Source organism: Sinocyclocheilus grahami, unplaced genomic scaffold (assembly GCF_001515645.1).
Source record: "Sinocyclocheilus grahami isolate Dianchi unplaced genomic scaffold, SAMN03320097.WGS_v1.1 scaffold876.1, whole genome shotgun sequence".
Classification (NCBI taxonomy): Eukaryota; Metazoa; Chordata; class Actinopteri; order Cypriniformes; family Cyprinidae; genus Sinocyclocheilus; species Sinocyclocheilus grahami.
Genome location: NW_015506055.1, coordinates 452,967 through 468,161, shown reverse-complemented (window position 1 = coordinate 468,161; position 15,195 = coordinate 452,967). Strand labels below are relative to the sequence as shown.

The following is a 15,195-nucleotide window of genomic DNA, read 5'->3' as shown; positions in this document are numbered from 1 at the left end:
TTTAGTGATTTTTTTCCATAGAATATTCATACTGACAAACCTAGCGACTTTTTTGGATAAACCTTAGCTATGGTTCAGTTGGAAGATTTCGCCAGTGAAACCGGTATAATTTTGAAAAATACCGTGATATACATTTTTGGTCATACCGCCCAGCACTAATGTGTTGTTTTTAATATGCTTTTAGCCAAACCATGTGCCAATCCATTTATCAACACCATTGCTGAGTATTTTCTCCTTAAAACGGTAGTTTCCCAAAGGCAGTCACAGAAACGCGGTTTGAAACAGCCTTTTTTTGCTACGTCACAAAATTCAATAACCAATCGCGTCAAGCGATCCTATCCTTAGCATATCATTAACTGTGCTGCAAGCAGAGGGTCTAGTGAGAAGGCAGCCAGGTTAATCCGCTAACTGTTAATATTTCCCCCTATTTTCATGATGTCATGTGCTGTTAGAGCTTATTTATTTGTATTTAGAACCGCCAACCTGAATAATAACCCGCGGCAGCAGTGTAAAAGTAGCCCGGAGTCAGACGCACCTCTCCCGCATTGACATCCGCACATCACACTGTATGATTTGGAATCACAAACTTGGCTGCATTTGAGTCTTCAAGGCATTTTGAGGACACAACATTGTCAAGTAAGTAAATTTAACGAATGTTACAGTATCCACTGTAGTTGTCCGCTAGTAAAAACAGTTTTATCAGTCATTATCCGTGTACGAACCAGCGCAAACAGATAATGTTACCTCACGAAGTTAGCCATCAGTCTCCTTGCTTACGTGGAGCATACCAGCTTATATTTCTGGTTCAAACACATATGGCTTAATTAAACCAATATTTCCTCTTGCCATTGCCATTGTATCGCGTTTACTACAGGTCAGTTAGTGGATCATGAAGCGCTGGCTCATGGCTGGCTGGTGTGTGACTGAGTGGAGGCGGGGCTAATTTGCATATTCATAGATCCGCATGTGGTAAATGAGGCAAGGGTGTAGAGTTGCATTCAATCTATTTTAAGGCATGAGAAAATTATTTTGACAAGAAAAAACATTTAAAAACATGTCATTTTGATGATCAAAGATGAGTTTTAAAGGATACAATTTTTGACTACAGGGGGACTTTAAGTTAATACTTACCAAGACCAAGTCATTACCATGTCCCTTAAATAATGTCCTCACTGACTTATCCAAGAGAACAAACAAGCTCCGTGTTTGAAGTCCTCTTTCGTTCTTCTCGCACAGATTCAATTTGATTCTTTTCAGTTTCCTGGTTGTTCAGGCATGGTTCGCTCTAATGTACAGTGGCATCTTAACATCTTTCTCTGTGTTCTTCTTTGCAGTCATACAGTTTAGTTGAGTTTTAACACAATGTTGTGCTCCGACGCATGAAAAACCCTAAACTTCAGTCAGATCCTTTATAGGTGATGAAAGGTTTTCTCTGAGTGCACTACTGTGGATAACCCAATGCAATTGCTGATTTATGATTTGCTAAGGCATTTGTTTGTTCATTTCTGTGGATAGAAAGAAGCAATTAGCCTTGCTCATTTTCGTTTTGCTCATGCTCGTTTTATTGGCCAAAGGCTGTTCATTGTCTTTCTGTGTGTATGGTGATTGGGACAGTATATTGTCTGTTTAAAATAGCCGTCACAGCTGTGCTCATGAAAAGAGGCAGTATTGGTTTCCACGGCGACCGTGTGGAATCTCATTACCCGAGACTGATTGTAGAGCCATGAGGCAGACACACTATGATTGACAGGGTACGAGATCATGTCATATTTCCCATAGACACATAAACGCATATGTTCCCTGGAGGTGACGAGTCTGGGATTTGTTCCACACTACCTAATTAACCAGGTAGTTAGGTAAAATAGAGGGCACATAAAGTGCGTTTTGTTTTTTTGTTTTTTAGCTGCGTATTATTGGCTTTGGATTAAATATGTTCTCTGAGATGCATTAGGAAAGTTATAACACAAACTAAAGGATATCTGTTTCTTTTGTGTGTGTAGCTTATTGCAGATCACTGGATAGCACATCCTATATGAATGACATGTTCATTTCACATGTTTCAAATCATTACCTTATACACATTTTGGTAATGTTAAAACCTTATTCACCTAATGTATATACGTTTTATCCACCTTTTTATTCAACGTGGAAGTAAGCCTATGGGCAAGGCTTCCGGTTCCTTAGCCACTATAGGGAAATAACGAGAAGAATAACAACGTGCAGTAAATGGTTAAACTGTTTGTACTATAAACCAGTGTGAATAATTAAGATAATGTATTAAAAGAATATGGTAAGTATCAAGCAATATCTAGCAACAAAACGAGCTGTGTTGTAAAGCTAAAAATAGCTGGACACAGATAAGTCCGGAAGCCAGACCCTTAGAATTTACAAATGCTCTTGAGGGAAGAAAAAGGTGGAAAAAAACTGTCCACAAGCCAAGTTCATCCATCTTCAGCAGCATGTCTTAGCAAGGAAAGATATGTCCCAGTGCCGTTTACAGTGATGTGGTTGTCACTGGCGTGTAATTTGATTGTCTTGTTAGCTTAGTGAAAAGATTTACGTCACAATGAGCTGCAAAACAATTACTTTGAAGGTCTAAATGAATTTCTGAGACGTGAAACATCATTTTTGCCACTGGAAATGTAATTGAGCAAGAGTATTCAGTTTCAGTATTCCGCTGGTAAAGTACAAAAGCCCCGAAATAAATAAAGTATAATTACTCATGTACTTTACACCCCTGCCCAAATTTAAATGTCTGTTTTTAGGAATTCCATAGCTCCTAGAAGCTTTCGCTCCAAGTGCAAGTGATTCATGTTGGATCAGTAGTGAGAGCTGTGATTTAAAGGGGTCATATGATGCTGCTAAAAATAACATTATTTGGTGTAATGAAATGTGTTTATGCGGTTTAAGGTTAAAAAAACACATTATTTTCCACATACTGTACATTATTGTTTCTCCTCTATGCCCCGCCTTTCTGGATTGTTTCAACAAAAAGTTGATTTTTACAAAGCTCATCGTTCTGAAAAGCAAGGTGTGCTCTGATTGGCCAGCTATCCAGTGTGTTGTGATTGGCCGAATTCCTCAAGCGTGTGACTGAAATGTTACGTCCCTATCATACTGTGATGCTTGCGGCAACCACATGTGACGACCCCGGGCTGGACTCCGCTTCGTCCACGGTGAAAGCCGATCTGGTGATCCACAGCGTGAAGTTGATGTATTTCCTCAGCGACCAGCACAGATCAGCTCCAGGCATGACGAAGCCGATATCGTCCTCTTTTGGAAGGCCAAACAAAGTAGTTTCGCTTTCACAACGAAGCACACAGCGTCTTTACGACATGGGCGGCAGCAGCAACAATACTACAGCGAGAATAAGTTACACCTTCTTTCTTTGCGAGAACATTTGGGCGGCGTTATGCAAATCTTGCCAGATAGTGATGTAGGTATGTGGGGGCGTGTTAGAACGAGTCGTTTTAGGTAGGTGTGGTTGACTCTTAACTTTTATAAAGAATATCTCTTTGGATTTGAGACTTTAGTCTTTGTAACTTTACAGATCTTCTTTATGCACCAAGAGCTTGTAACACTTTGTAACACGCATCATATGACCCCTTTAAGAAAAGAACAGCATGGAGGTCCTGGTGTCAAATGATCCGGGTGATGCTTAGAGGAAGAAACCGAGGCGTTATTGATGTCTTAGTCACAGACCATCCATCTTCTCACCTCCCTTCCACCACCTCTTCCTCTTCCTCTCTGAGCTGTTGAGAGTGACGGAGGAAGAGCAGAAAGTGCCACTTAAGCAGAAAGAGGAGGCTACTAATCACAGTGTGAACGCTTCGGCTCCTCTCACACCAGAGATTAATACATCCTTTCGGACAAGGCCAAACTTGCTGACTGGACTAGTCATTCAAAAGCAGTTTGAGTCAAGGTTCAAGATGAATATGTTTCTGTTCTTTCCAGAATTAAAATGTTCCAGAGGATCCGGCTAAGTGTAATAGACTTTGAGGATAGCAGCATTTTCCTTCATGTTTTGAGGAATGTTCAATTAATTCTTAGGAATTATAGGTTTGACAAGAATATTAACTGTTGCCAGCCACAACAGAGAATATTTAGTTAGTTAGTTTACGAGTCATGCTAGTTTCTTTGCACATTTGCAGAGCTGCATTGCAGAGCACTTCTGACTCTCTCTTTATTTATTTATTTTTAATAAGCTGAAAATATATATTTAGCTGGGGTGCATGTATCTTGACAAATGATCTGCTATAGACGGAGTACCTGCTCAGTGTTGACCCTGATGAGATGCTGCTGAATTGCCCAAGTCTGTTTTGTGAGCCATATGCAGTTACGTAATATTGCATAACACCATCTCAGCTCTGAAGGGTTCTGCTTTTAGGGCATATGAGTTTTATTTAAAGGGCACCTGTTATGCTTTTTTTTAAAAAAACATTCCTTTCCTTTAGTGTGTAATATAGTTGTTTGTTCATGTAAACAGTCTGCAGAGTTACAAAACACAAAGACCTTGCCAATAGGATTTCATCTCTCCAGCAGAAAACACTTGCCTGAAAGGCTTTGTCTGTAGTCCTGCCATTATTTACATGACTTGGCTGCATCACCCTGTTACACATTTGCATAATACACCTACTGGTTGGTCCACCCTCAGATCAGCTTGGTAAGTGATGTTGAGGATACGCTGATTTTTTTTTTACTGCAAGGGCAAAAAAAAAACATTGTTTGGACTTCCAAGGCCAACAACTGAGTTATCATAGATATAAACTTGTTTAGAGCTGCTAATGAAACCTCAGGAGCTGAAATCTGTTAAATAAGGTGCATTTTATTTTCGGTTGACCAATCACAACAGACTGGGGCCTGCGGACCAATCAGAGCAGGTTAGGCTTTTCACAAAGATGGACTTTAATGAGACAAGAACTAAAACCGAGTGTGTCGGGCAGAGTGATTAGAGATGCCGCCACAATGTAAAATATGCACAATTAGTTTTTTTCTTAAATCATGTAAATGTATTCTAGCAGATGCCAGAAAAAAAATTATGAATTTGTAAAGAAGTATAAATAGGCTTTTTTAATTCTGTGCTGTGATGGAAAGAAATGATTTCAGACTATTAAGCTTCTGAAGCAAAGGTAATGCAGTTGTTTGTCAGATGTAGGGTGCAGGTGTCTGTCTGTGTGTAAGAGCATGATGGAAAACTCTCTGCAGTGCAGAGTATCCAGAACTTCTGATAAGCACTGACCCAGTTTTGGGTCAGTACAAAAAAAAACACAGACACTGCAGTGAGACAGAAGCAACTGCTTGTGAAAGGCCATCTGGCTCTCACTTCATAATTACTGTTCTGTTTTAGCCTTTCAAGACCGTATTTGCTTAGATAACAGAATATATTCATCCAGAAATGTCTTGCTTGAGTAAGTTGCATTTTGATATAGATAATATATCAATTCTTCTAATCACAAACATCTAACAGGTTTACTGAACAGTAGTTGAATTGATAGCATCCAAGCCAATCTAGCTGGATATTATGCAAGGTGTGTTTTTCCTGTGTGAAATTTGAGCATGCTTTCGTTTGTATTTACATTGAGGCATGTGCTCATGCATATGAGTGCTAACGCATGAGGAACACAAATGGCAAATCTATGTGGTGAGGACACAGCTGGGCTCCAATCCCTTTAGCTAATCAGAATGTGTGTGTGTGTGTGTGTTTACATTTGAAGTTGAGCCACCTGTCAAGATGTGTTTGTGAAGATTTCTGATGCTTGGCTTGTACAGTGTGCTCGGTTTGACTGTAAAGATTGCTGTCAGAAATATATCAATCATACTCCAGTGTTATGTAGCTATAACTGAACGCTATGCTTCCTCCTCAGTGTTTAGTATGAACAGTACATTCAGGGTGTACTCACACTAGGCACGGTTACCTTGAACCGAGCCCGAGCGTGATTATCCCCCCTCCCCACTCCCCTGCTGGCCTGCACTCACACTTGCACTATACTTTCCGGGCCGGAGCATGCTTGCATCATGTGCGAGATAACGGAGAAACCCACTTTCGCTAATATTCTGCCTAGGGCTGGGCGACATGGCCAAAAAAATTATCACGATAATTTTTTCCATATCAGTCGATAACGATAAATGTCAAATCTTTATTTCTTTTAAGTTTAAAGCCAGATTTCTGCTCCAAAGTGAAAGTTATAGAAACAAGACCATTCATTTTCCTTAACAAAATAAATATCTGAATAGAAAAATACATTTATTCGTTTCTGCATGTTCGAATGAGTGATATTGTTTCAAATCAAGAAACAGGTTTGGGTTGCCTGATAATATTAATAATAATATCACTTTTTTGTCTCTTAGAAATGCACATCTGATAGTAGTATGAGTTAGGATGCTGAGGTAAATTTTTGTTCATTATCAAAATCAGTAACATCTGTAAAAAAAAAAAAAAAAATATTGTAGCAACCTTTTATATGGTTAAATTTATTCTGACCAAGGTTTTTTTTATTTTTTATTAAACATTGTGTCTCCAATAGTAGCATACATTTAAATAACGATAAACACCGTTAAAACCACACATATAACACCTCAATACCATGGTAAAAACATAACTATATGGTTTTTAAGTAGCCTATTTGCATGAAAAACAGTAACGTTAGTCTAAAAACATTCAGTATAAATGCACACATGCTACAGCTTAATCACAAATACATACTATAATTATATACCATTACTCTTTTAATAAAATTCAGTGTAAACATCCCAAATTTCTGTCACAATACCATGGTGCAGTGAGTGTTACTACAGTAAATCCATGGTAAATGATGGCAATGTGTAGATTGAAAAGCCTTCTGACTGTCTCATTGCACACAGCGTTTCTCCTGTTTGGCTTTAAACTAGTTTAAATCACAGGGTCATTTGAGTTCATCGCTCTATTCGTGCTTTACACTGGATCTCACAGCGTTGTTTAGTGCTCGAGTGACCGAGTAAACGCATCTGCTCTAGTGAGCTCGCGCAGCGCGGCAGTTTGAAGGGCTGTCGCGATTCGTCGATTTTATTCGACTATTCGATTTTTTTAAAATCCTCGACTTAATTTTGCTCGCGTCGACTAACCGGCAAAATACCGGAAGTGGCGCATTTCACAGATGAGAATCCATAAATCACATTATTAGACTGTTTCCCAAGGCTGCATGATATATTAAACCCATTTAAAAATCATAATTAAGGATAACGCTACGATTTAATTAAATATTTATATGCGATGCAGTTCTAATACAGTATATGCGCTTTCATTATTTACATGCGTGTAGGTTAAGTACGTGCGTCACACAGCGGCTCCGTTCGCAGTAGTTCCACAGGAACTGTTATCATTTACATGTGTAGTACAGTCTATGGTGGAGCATCTCAAACTCCATCTCTGCATGTTGTTGTGAGTTTGGGTTTATTATAACGTTCTTCTGGGAATGCAACATGAGCCATTTCATCAGATTTGTAAGATAAATAATTTATAAATCTACGCAAACACAGGAGAATACATCGCGGTTTCAAAATAAAAGCTCAAACCCTCACTCGGAGTTTACACGTTTTAATGTCCACATATTATTTTAATTACAGTGGCTATAGCATTTCTGTCCTAAAGAAATGGCCAAATATTAAAGATTAAGTGGACATTTAAATGAAATGGTGCTTGGTCAATATTAAAAAAGTATTAGATTGCACAGCAATGTGTAAAAATAATCATCAGGCCTCGCCCTTTGAGGATACCATTGTAATATTGCAAATAGAAAAATAACAGCTGAAAACTGCATATTGAGCTCCCCTTTGACATGCAAAGTGATTGATTGATTGATTGATTGATTAATTGAATCACTAGCTGCACCTTCAAGCTTTGCGGTAGTGCAGAAGGCTTAATTTCACTGCAGAGCGCTTGCATTGTGATGGATTACTTCTATAATATTCGCTGTTACTCCTTCACAGGCCCCATTTCTGCACACCACAGACCGCAATGATTGGCCATTGCCTGCCTCGATCAGCCAACTCTTAGTTCTGCTGCACCTGATTGGACGACTGCCTGCCTGAGAGCTGATGGTTGCTACAGTTGCCATGACTTAGAGACACTCCTGATACAGAGATGGAGAAAAAGAAACCGTGTCCCCGCCTCCTGGACTACCTGGTGGTAGTTGGAGCCAGGTAAGGGAGATTGTTGAATGGTATGTGGGCGTGCTTGTGTGAATATGGCTCAGACATAGGTTCTATAGGTGCTTAAGTAAATCGTTGAGAGGAGAATTGAATCACAGGTGAACTGATTGTGTGTTTTGTTTGTATGTGACCTGTGCAGGTATATTCCAAGCGTCCAGCCTCAGGTGTACGCTGTCTGTTAATGTTAAATGGGATTGTATGTTATGATGCATGATGAAGTCTGGTGTAGTGTTGACAGCAGATCCCAATACAATGAATGAATAAGAAAAGGTGGATCTGGAGAGACCTAAAAATGGCTGTCCACCAACGTTTACCATCCAACCTGACAGAACTGGAGAGGCTCTGCAAGGAGGAATGGCAGAGGATCCCTAAATCCAGGTGTGAAAAACTTGTTGCCTCTTTCCCAAAAAGACTCATGGCTGTATTCGATCAAAAGGGTGCTTCTACTAAATACTGAGCAAAGGGTCTGAATACTTAGGACCATGTGTTATTTCAGTTTTTCTTTTTTAATAAATCTGCAAAAATGTCAACAATTCTGTGTTTTTCTGTCAATATGGGGTGCTGTGTGTACATTAATGAGGAAAAAAAATTAACTTAAATGATTTTAGCAAATGGCTGCAATATAACAAAGAGTGAAAAATTTAAGGGGGTCTGAATACTTTCCGTACCCACTGTATGTTTGTGGAGCAGCCCTTCTCAAACTTCATTGCGGTTCCCCACTCCCTGTGTTTTCCAAACAGGTGTTTGTAAGGGAGCTGCAAGGAGTTTGTGAGATTGTTATAGAAATATTGAATAAAACTATTAAATATTGAATTAAAGAACATTTATAATTAGAACGAGATCATTTAAAAAAGTTAAAAAGTAAATAATAGAAACATTCCAGAAGTAAGAATATAAAGATGTAAAATTATTTTAATTTCATGGCAAAGCTGAATTTTCTACAGCCATCATTCCAGTCTTAAGTGTGACATGATTCTTATTATCAATGTTGAAAACAGTTGTGATGCTTAATATTTTTGTAGAAACCATGTTACTTTTTTTCAGGATTCTCTGGTGAATAAAAAGTTTAAAAGAACAGCATTTATTTGAAATAGAAATAGTTTGTAATAATACAGTGCACAGCATAAATGAGTACACCCCCTCTAAAACTTAACAAATTCAGCAGTTACTCTTTACTTAGAAGACATGTTAGGGTTCTTTGGAGATGTAATGTTCCAACAAGCCTGCTTGATCAATTACCAAAGAAGAATGCCAAAATTATTCAGCAAAATAAGATTTTCTTATCAAAGTGATACAATTTTGTGTTGCAAAAATTAGTACACCCTCCTGAAAGTTACTAAATAAAAATAAAAATAAAAAAGTGTATAGGTTTAAGGCTATTTTTGATCAACAGGTAAGTATATTGAACCAAAACTTTTAAAGACGAGTAATTTCCTGACAATTAAAAGTGTTATATAGCCCACTGAATCATACTCAGACCTAATACTGGCAGCAGTGGAACCACTTGGGAGAGAACTGCCAGGTGACTTATTTCTTAGCATAAAAGAGGACAATGGTACAAGAGGAATTCCAAATTATTGTTGACTTGTGATAAGGATCCTGAAATAATCAGGTCTTCACTTTAAGTTTTCATTAGTGATGAGTGAATTTTTGCTAGAAAAGAGCAGGAGAAATAACACGCAAGTGTCTCAGAGCCTGCAAAAGCTATGAAAAGAGTGACACTTTATCTCACAGAGTATGACGCAGCCTGCAGAAGTGACATGCATGGTTGTTGTCACCACTAGAATTACCCACTGTAGCCTAGCAAAGCAAAATAAACTAATTTAACCTCTTCCAGGGCCCATATTTACAAAATAGAGACTTCTGGGAATCCATACTCTGGTCTCTTTAGAAACAATGATGCTACCAGCTCCTTGTTGAGAAAGATAATGTAGCTCTTGAGCGATTAAGCTATGTAGTTGATAAAACTGCGGGGCAGCGCTAAAAAGTTTGTTCTTGAATGTCTGAGTTCGGCCGCAACGTGATCTGTGTGAGTGACTGAGCGTGTGTGCGTTAGATACAGAAGATGGCGCATTAGTTTAGAACTCTCCTAATTTTTTTTTTTTTAAACGTAGAGAGTGTGTTAATTTGTGCAATGATAATCTACCAGCAATGTAAATATGATTTTTTAAAAATATATTAGAATGAGTACATTACAATATAAATTTATTAGAACGAGTACATCATTATTTATGGGCTTAAAAACAAGATGCAAACAATCAGAATATTGTACCTGGTGGGGAGTGCCCAATGTAAATATGAAACATATGCCACACCCTATATTGATTGTACTGTGGTACAGTTATGGAGGCCCTTCATAATGCAAAGGTCAACTGCCTGCTCTGCCAATAGTTAAAATGGCACTATGGTATGCAGTGTTTATTAAACAGCTGCTTTACTAAACTTTCACTGAGGTGAAATTCAATGCAGTCCCGTAGCGTGATATGTATCGTATTGTGGCCTCTGTATCGTATCGTGACTTTGCTGGTGATACACAGCACTAGAATTCACACACCTCTGTGTGATGTAATACAAAAACTTGAAACAGAAGATGCTACCCTCCCCTCATTCCCTGCATTATTTGGCATTTTTTCAGCATGACAATGAATATATTCATTCTCCCAAGGTGAAAATCCTTCAGTGGACATGTATTTCACTCAATCTTAACACTCTTGAGCTGCTGTGGGGGATTCTGTAGAGACAAGCATTTAAGGAGGTCGTCCTCCAGGAGTTAAACAACACAGATGTGAAAATTTGTCATGATCTTGTACACTCAGTGCCAAGAAGGGTCAGAGCAGTATACTTTAAGTTCTGGAGGACATACTAAGTACTAGAATATTATACATTTTCTGAATTAAATCTAGGGTGTACTCATTTCTGCAATCCTTCATTTAAACAAAATTGGCTAATTGACTTATCTTACAGAAAATATTGGCATATATTTTGTTGTTTTTATTAAGTATATGTTTAATATGTTTCAATTTTGCAATCTTTCCATGAATCATATTAATTGTATTAGTGATCATTAAGGAAATACATCTTTTATATTTATTCAGAGGGGGTGTACTCATTTATGCTGTGCACTGTATATGTCTTTACTGTTAGTTTTGATAAATTTAAAGGGTTAATTCACCCAAAAATGAAAATTCTGTCATTAATTACTCACCCTCATGTCGTTTCAAACCCGTAAGACCTTTGTTCATCTTCGGAACACAAATGAAGATATTTCTGATGGAATCTGAGAGCTGTCTGACCCTCCCATAGACAGCAATACAACTGAAAAGTTCCCAAGTACAGAAACGTAGCAAGGAGTTGTAAGAAAAAGTGAAGACGTCGAAGATCTTGATGAAGAAGAACTTTTATTACAGAATAGCAGTGACAAAGTACAGGCAGCACTTCGGATTCAGTGGAGTCAGAATGAATCACGAACATCCTAAGCTCAAACATTTTATACTCTATTACGTTCATCTTCCCGCATGTAAATGAAGTTTCATCTTAAATGTAAATTGCGGATAACAATGAAAGTGATAGCCTTCCGTTCCCACATCTTTTGGTAGTCTTTCAGGTGGAAACAACCAAATGTTAAGGAGCAATTATATTCAAGTACCCTTTTGGTCAGCAGATGGTTCTTGATGCCCTACTGCCGCTCCCATGCTATAGGTGACGACTGACGAAGTAACGTTCAGGAGATACTATTTACATATTATTGAGATCGGAAAGAATTATCTCTATGATAATTAAGCTCTTTGTAGAGAAAGGAGAATTGTTTACTTAGAGTGGAAGTTTGGTCGAGGCAGACTATAATTTCTTACAGAGTTCAGTAAAATAACAATGTGACATCAGTGGTTCAACCGCAAATATACAAAGCTACGAGAATACTTTTTGTGTGCAAAAGAAAAAAATAAACGACTTTATTCAACAATTCGTCTGCTCCGCGTCGCACTGTAGCACCATTTTGGAGAGTATCAGCTGGACGTAAACAGTGTATGCTGTTCTGTGTCAGCTGCATCACACGGATATGCTGTTTCCATTCAGATCAGATCAGACCACAACAACGTAGGAAACCGATCCGGCGTGATATACGGCTTCGTATAATTGCGGATGAACCCCTAGTGTCACATGGATTATTTTACAGATCTCCTTGCTACGTTTCTGGACTTGGGAACATTTCAGTAGCATTGCTGTCTATGGGGGGGTCAGACAGCTCTCAGATTCCATCAGAAATATCTTAATTTGTGTTCCGAAGATGAACGAAGGTCTTACGGGTTTGAAACGACATGAGGGTGAGTAATTGATGACAGAATTTTCATTTTTGGGTGAACTAACCCTTTAATGCATTCTTAATAAAAGTATTAGTTTCTTAAAAAAAAAAACCATTCCCCAAACTTTTGAACAGTAGTGTGTATATATAGCCATTGCACAATACTTCACACAAAGTGCATAAAAGAACAAGCGCTGGGGCTGAGAAAAGCCAGAGATCTGTCTTCCTGTCTCTCACTTCAGTCTTTTTCCCTTAATCAGGCAACCCAGCAGCGACAGCGTGGCACAAACACCTCAGCTGCTGAGGCGCTATCCACTGGAGGACCACAATGACTTCCCTCTGGCCCCTGACGTCGTCTTCTTCTGCCAGCCTGAGGGCTGCCTGAGCATCCGCCAGCGCCGGGTCAGCCTTCGTGACGACACCTCTTTCGTCTTCACTCTCACCGACAAAGACTCGGGTATCACTCGCTATGGAATCTGCCTCAACTTTTACCGCTCTTTCCAGAAGGGCCACCACCGCCCGCGATCTGAAGGAAAAGGTAAGAGGTCATTTTGGAACAGTTTTATGAGGCAGAACCATTTTCACGTATGACATGGAATATCACGGAATTTGCAAAAATGTAGATGAATACATCAAAAGTTTTGTGATATGCAGTAATGTCTGTGAATATTAATCTGCAAAAAGATTAATGTATTTAAGTATGAAGTCTTAATGTTCTGTGTGTTTCTGTTAATGTAGTAAATTAATGGTATTTTAAAAGAGTAATTAAATTGTTAAAGTTGTTTGCATTTAATTGATTACCACTGTTTTTGAAAATAAATTTGTATTAAATCATAAAAACAGAATTTCTAAAAATTTTGATTAAAGTTTTATTGAAATGGAATACTTATGGCTGTAATTTCTCCTTAATATTTTCTTTATACAGGAGAAAAGGCCCCTCATACAGACTCTGCAGTGGAGGCCACAGAGAAATCTGACCCTTCCACATTGACTCTTCCAGGGGAATCTACACTGCCCCCTGCAGGAGATGGGACTTTGCCACCAGGCGAGCCGGGCAGCAGTGGAAAGTCTCCACGATCCAAATGCAGTGGTCGACTGGCACCACAGAACCAGAACAGCACGTTAACCTCTCTGTGCATTCTGAGCCACTACCCCTTCTTTTCTACATTCAGGGAGTGTCTGTACATCCTCAAGCGCATGGTGGACTGCTGTAGCCAGCGGCTCAACCAGAGACCCGGTGCTGCCAAGTCCGCACAACGGTGAGAACAGCCTTCTTTTTTTCTTTTCTGTGAAGTATGCAGATGTGTAATGTTACCCTGAGATTCAGCAAGATAATACTTGTGCATGGAAGCGATGCCTATTGACTGCAATGTTTTGTAATATCTTACAGTAGATGTGTAAGTGTCAAACACTGTGGCGCTGCCAGAAGATGCTATCACAACTGGCAATATTCTGCTTCTCTGTTTACAAATGCTACTACTATCTCCATTTTTGTTTATTCCTTTGAGTTAATGTGTGTAACGCGCACACACAAAAATATTCTAGTGATTCTTGACAGAAACCCAACATTCTGCACTCACTGCGTCGAAATCCAAAAGCATTTGTTTGAAATTACTATCAATATCCAAAAATAATTTAAATATGGCTACTGTTATTGTTAATATACACTGACACTGGGTAGTCAATGATAATCAATGTAATACTGATCAACGTATATTCAATGCAAATGTAAAAAAAAAATGTCTCTAGTCATTAGTGAGATTGATGCATGGTCACATTTGCTGCCCATGTGGAATTTTGTTTGTGCATCTCATCACCCATCATGTGCATATTTCCAATATCAAGATAACATCATATGGAGTTTACATTGAAACATAAGCAGTCTGAAATATCATACACTGAAGAAAAAAAAAATTATCTGATCTCACTCATCATACACACTTTCAAACCTGGCATGTCTTGATATATGTGAGAGAACCAATTAACATTTTTGCACAGTTTCTGCTCTTCCTTGTGTTGATATTACACTGACACAAACAAATAGCTCTTGACATGTTCATAATCTTGCAATGAGCAAATTCAAATTTTGGGGGTGTATTGCGTCTTTAAATATGTTACGTTAGGAATGCCAGAAGGGTTTGACATTGGTAGATCCTGTAGTGCCATGGCTGTGATTAAATTGACAAGTAACAAGGTGCTGATGATTTTGTAAAGGGAAGTCACAAGTGGAAGGATGTGTGATGATGCTTGTGACTTAGAGAGAGGGACGAGCGAAAGGAAGTAGTGTGAAGAAGCGATTACATGTGACAGGGTCTGGGGTTGTGCAAGTGGCCTTGCAGTGTGGTGCTCCACACAGGAGAGGTTTTAAGATCTTCACATATCACGGTGGTAACGGTAACTACATCCTTGAGTGTATATTGGTAAACAATCTGTACGATAGCACTCTGCTGCAGATCAATAAGCATTGAGTAGAAGGTTTTTTATCTCTGTGGTGATATTTCCTCAGCCGAGTCTATTCTTGCGTAACCTAGCAACCACGTCCACCATGAGCCACAGTCGCATTTGCAGGCCTCAATTTGTTTGCAGTTGAATTGCCCTGCCAAGCCCCTTTTATTTACTCGAAGTGTGGAGAATAATTTAACCAGCATAGCAGCTTGTGTCGAGTGTTCAGATCTGAAGTAGTTCATATTAGTGGTTGACCGAAATTG

The 15,195-nt window shown here is 38.8% G+C and overlaps 1 protein-coding gene across 1 annotated transcript in view; it reads left to right on the top strand.

Annotated features, from left to right (window-relative positions):
- madd (MAP-kinase activating death domain) overlaps window positions 1-15,195 on the top strand; it is a 73,537-nt gene that overhangs the window by 4,738 nt on the left and 53,604 nt on the right. The window contains exons 2-4 of the mRNA XM_016248366.1: window positions 7,966-8,178; window positions 12,748-13,025; window positions 13,413-13,746. Coding sequence (XP_016103852.1) covers window positions 8,120-8,178; window positions 12,748-13,025; window positions 13,413-13,746 — 671 coding nt within the window. The 5' untranslated portion in view covers window positions 7,966-8,119. The remainder of the gene's footprint in view (window positions 1-7,965; window positions 8,179-12,747; window positions 13,026-13,412; window positions 13,747-15,195) is intronic.